The sequence below is a fragment of the Pelmatolapia mariae genome, linkage group LG7, assembly GCF_036321145.2.
Source record: "Pelmatolapia mariae isolate MD_Pm_ZW linkage group LG7, Pm_UMD_F_2, whole genome shotgun sequence".
In the NCBI taxonomy this organism is placed as follows: domain Eukaryota; kingdom Metazoa; phylum Chordata; class Actinopteri; order Cichliformes; family Cichlidae; genus Pelmatolapia; species Pelmatolapia mariae.
The window spans coordinates 29,616,659-29,621,012 of NC_086233.1; the positions used below are offsets into that span (position 1 = coordinate 29,616,659).

General features: G+C 41.4%; 1 protein-coding gene across 1 annotated transcript; it reads right to left on the reverse strand.

Annotated features, from left to right (window-relative positions):
- Positions 1 to 2,105: 2,105 nt before the first annotated feature.
- On the reverse strand, positions 2,106 to 3,719 carry LOC134631728 (nodal homolog 2-A-like). The gene is made up of 3 exons (XM_063480285.1): positions 3,419 to 3,719; positions 2,361 to 3,121; positions 2,106 to 2,258 (listed from the first exon to the last, which is right to left on the reverse strand). The coding sequence occupies exons 1-3, from the start codon at positions 3,717 to 3,719 to the stop codon at positions 2,106 to 2,108; spliced, it is 1,215 nt and encodes a 404-aa protein (XP_063336355.1).
- Positions 3,720 to 4,354: the final 635 nt, after the last annotated feature.

The window sequence follows — 4,354 nt, forward strand, 5'->3', positions numbered from 1 at the left end:
ACCTCAGGGTTGTTCATTTCAAGCAGTGTCAATGAAATATGACGTTTAACTGCATCATAAATAGTTGTCTAATAAAATTGGTAAATAGATGACTGCTGTATTTGACCTCAGATGTAAAGGTGCTTATGTTTTATATTTTAGGGCTGCTTTTAATGAGACTCACAACATGCAGCAATGTGATAAAAGATATTGGATACGGTCAGATGTTTGCATACAGTTATCATCGGCATGAATACCCTGGTAATTTGGGACTTTTAATTATTTTTTTTGAACTGTTCTTTTTTTCAAGGTGTAGTTTTTTAAAATCTGCACAAGTTTGAAATTATTTGGGTGATTATTGATTAACTCGTGGTAGTTTCTCTTTCCTTTTGTTTAACAGTGCTCATTGGAAACACCGACACTCAGAACAACGGCGAAGTCCGAGGAACTCAATAAAGAGATCTACACAAGTTAGGAAGGTTTCTTGAAGCCATTTCTAGACAACTGCCAACTCCACAGCCATCTGACAATTATATGTAAATACAAGATGAGAGGAAATTGTTTAGGATGTTCAATAAAAACTCAGGAACCACCAGAGTTCAAGCCTGCCACAAAGTGGAAACTGCTGAAATATTAGCGTCAGTGTCCAAAGTGAGGTGAGCTTTATATAGACATTGACTGAGAGGGTGTCGACCAAGAAAGAAGCCCCTGCTCCAAAATCATCACCTTCAAGTTTGACTGCAATTTGCAGTTAGATAACACAAATATTGAGGTATTTGGCCACAATAACAAAAGCTATGTTAAGGAAGGGTAAAGGTGGCTTTCAAACCTGTATGAACACTGTCCCAACTGTCAAGCATGGTGGTGTTGGCATCATGCCCTCGGGCGGTTTTGCTTCTGGTGGTACTGTTACATTGCAAAGTGAATGGAATTATCTCATAATTATTCAACTTCACCTCAAATCAGCAGTTAGATGGTTGAAATTTGGACACAGTATCAATAGTTGGCTGTTCCACAGGACATGATCCCTCATTTTGGAACAAAGCAGACATTAAGCTCCTTACGTGACCTTTTTGAAACCCCAACGTCATCACAATTGAAAGTTTGCAGACTACGCTTAAAAGCCATGTACTTGCCAGGAAACCAAATGAACTCTACCAATTTTGCCAAGAAGAGTGGTCAGATATCCAGCCAGAATTATGCCAGGTGCTTGTTGATGGCTACCAAAAACAACTTGTTGATTTTGAACTTACTAAGGAACATTCAACCAAATATTAGTGGGGGTGTATGTACATATTTGGGTCTGTATTTATACTATTAGCCTTGTGTGGATTAGAGAACATCCAAATGGCACAGACCCAATAGACCTAAGTGCCTTCTAGTGTTTTGTTCAACAGTATCTAGATCCTGGGCTCTTTGTTTGTTTGGGTTTTTTTTTTTAACTTTGTAGAGTCAGGGGCTTTTTGTGAGACATTTCCATCTACAGCCTTGGACACCAAAACCTAACAACTCCTGTGCTTTTAATTCTAGTGTGTGGTTTTTCTGTTAACAGGTAAGAATATTTCTTTACCACAAACATTTCAAAATGAAAACACAATTTGGTCAAGTTGCTTAAGAGAAAAAAAATAATTTATTGCTCTATTATGGCCTACATAGCAAATATACAAATAGGTCAATGTGACCCAAACGTCTCAATAAAGAATATTAATAATAATTATAATGATAATAATTAAAGCGCTTACAGTAAACCATTCTGTAATTTAAATGGTATTAGAGGTTCAGTCTTGAAGCATAAAAACAACATAGTTTCTGTGACAATATAGTGCTTAAGTCTGTGATCATGTCGTGCCTTTTGAGACATGGCTATTAAAAGGCACAGCTTATAGTCCCACATAATTTCTTATAAACAGAAGCTGTTTCATAACTGTTTAGCTCTGTAATTTAGAGAGAATTGTCCAGGATATATATTAGAAGTTTCCTGCATCACATCAGCAGTCTCTGTCATGGACAGCTCTGTGCCAGCAGATACGCACCCACTTTGCCGCTCTGAGATCCCAGTACTCTCCCGTGGTCCCGTGGTTCACAAGTTCCAGGGTTCTATGATTTCCCTTCTGCAGGCGTTTCTCTCATTGGCAGCCACACTCCTCCACCACCATGTCGTCTTGATGCCTCATGACCATCTTTCCATCTTCAAAGTACAGCATGGAGATTGGTGCCAGGCGTGTGGGCACACAAGACAGACAGGGTGCCTCGTCTGGATGATGATAATTCAACAGGCTCTGGAGAGCGGAGAAGAAGAAAATAATTGATTAGAGAACATCTATTCATGCTGTTGGGGCATTATCAGTACTGTTGCATATGATGAGGTGTTTCAGTCTTACCTGTATGTATGCGTGGTTAGTGGGGGTGAAGGTCTCATCTACTGGTGTGGGACAGGTCCCTTTGCAGCGATAAGCGTTGTATCGTTTGGGATAGACAATCCACTCACTCCAGCCTAGTTTCTCAAAGTCCACCCACATGTCCACCTTCCTGCACAGATGATCCTTTTTCTCCTCTTGTGTTGCCTTGTCCCTGGGAGCATCTCTCCCACCCTCCTCTCTCTGCTGCTGGGTCTGCTGGTCCCTCTTTTCTCTGCTGCTCCTCATTCTGGAGGGTACGTGCTCCCTGCCCAGACCAGCGTACTTGGAGTGCTTTGCTGTGCGGATAAGCGTTGGTACTCGCTGGTCCTTTGCTTCATGCTTTAAGAACACCACCATGATGACCCTGTCAGCTGTAAGGTGCTGAAATAATTCATGCTCCTGCTCTCTCTCCTCTGGCTTCTCTTCCCCCATCCTCTTTGCGGAATGCTCCCGATGCTGCAACCAGCGATGGACTATGTGCGTCATGTTGAACACTTTCCAGGAGGACGGCGACACCAGTGAACTGGGATTAACTCTAAGGTGGCCAAGGAGCAGCCTATTCTCGGGGCAGTGAGTGCCCATGCACCGCTCACTGTGGGAATGGTAGATGTCCATTGAAGCGCTGGAAGATTCTGTAAAAGCTGGCAGGCGGATGCGAAGCTCAGCCAGCTGGACAATGTCGCTTGCAGACATGGAGGACATGTCAAAAGTGAGGGACCATCTCCTTCCGATCTGCTGGCAGCCTGAAACAGATAAGATAAAATACATTTTTAGAATTATACCACAGGGTAAAGCTACGACCTATTTAACAATAGACATGCAAACTATTAAAGGGGAATAGAGGAAAAACAACATATTTTGTAGTAGTGTGCCAAACTAAAGTACATTTTGCTGCTAAATGCATTTATGAAGATCTTCTGTTTGTAAATTATTCTTTTTCATCCCTATTTTCTAAAAGAAAAGTTAGGCTACATTGCTTTCAAATGGCTTTCAAAATACCTAAGCCCGTTTTCATAATTTCCCTGATGTTAAATACTCACTCTTGGCGACCAGGCTGATCACAGAATCGGAGCTGTGAAGATTTTCTTCGTTCCAAGTGTGGGGCACGCTGTCAGCCTGAGTACTGATCTGGTCTTCGATCAGCATGACCCGGTAGAGATGGATCATGTAGTGCGGCAGGCTGTTAATGCGGTGCCTCTGTGCAGCGTGTCTGGCCCCACCGTCCCGAGCTTTCCTCCCACGGAGCAGTTCATCAGGGTGCATCTTAGGGATGGCGAGAGCCTGAACCAAATCCACTAGAAGAAGAAGCGCAAAAGCGAAATCCACAGCTCGTCTCTTCATAATTTGTCGTGTTGTCTCTTCGGTAGGCAAATCCAGAATGGTCAGGTATAGTCCCAGAACCGGATTTATAATCACACGTGTCTCTCTGAAGTTCTTTGAAGACAGTTGTCAGGCCTCTAATGGCTGAAGGACGCCTGTGATCTAAGGGAGCGCACAAAGACTACAGTATAACAGGGACCTCCTATGGGCTATCGAAACCGAGTGCTCTTTGAAGTGGAGTCCCCTACTCTGATTGATGTTTTGTATACTGGCGATCCCTCAGATTAAAAGGCATGATAATATTTTTTAGCTAAAGAGATTACGAGCTACACAATTGCGCCTTGATTAATTGGAAGAAAAAAGAGAGTTAATCAAAAAACTGCTTTTTTTGTATGACATCATTAACATTAACATTAACTGCGCAACCCCTTGTGTCCTATTTCTGTCCAGGAAAATATAACAGGTTATTTTAGACCAAAATAAATACGATTTTTGTTTGTTATTTTTTTTATTAATTAAATTTAATTTTAATGTATTGTTAATCGAACGAACTGAACATTTTCAATAAATATCAGGAAGCCTAATCAGCAAAATATTAATAAACAATATGAAAATATGCGAAAGCAAACAGGTGATCTCCTTAATTTACTGTTTTA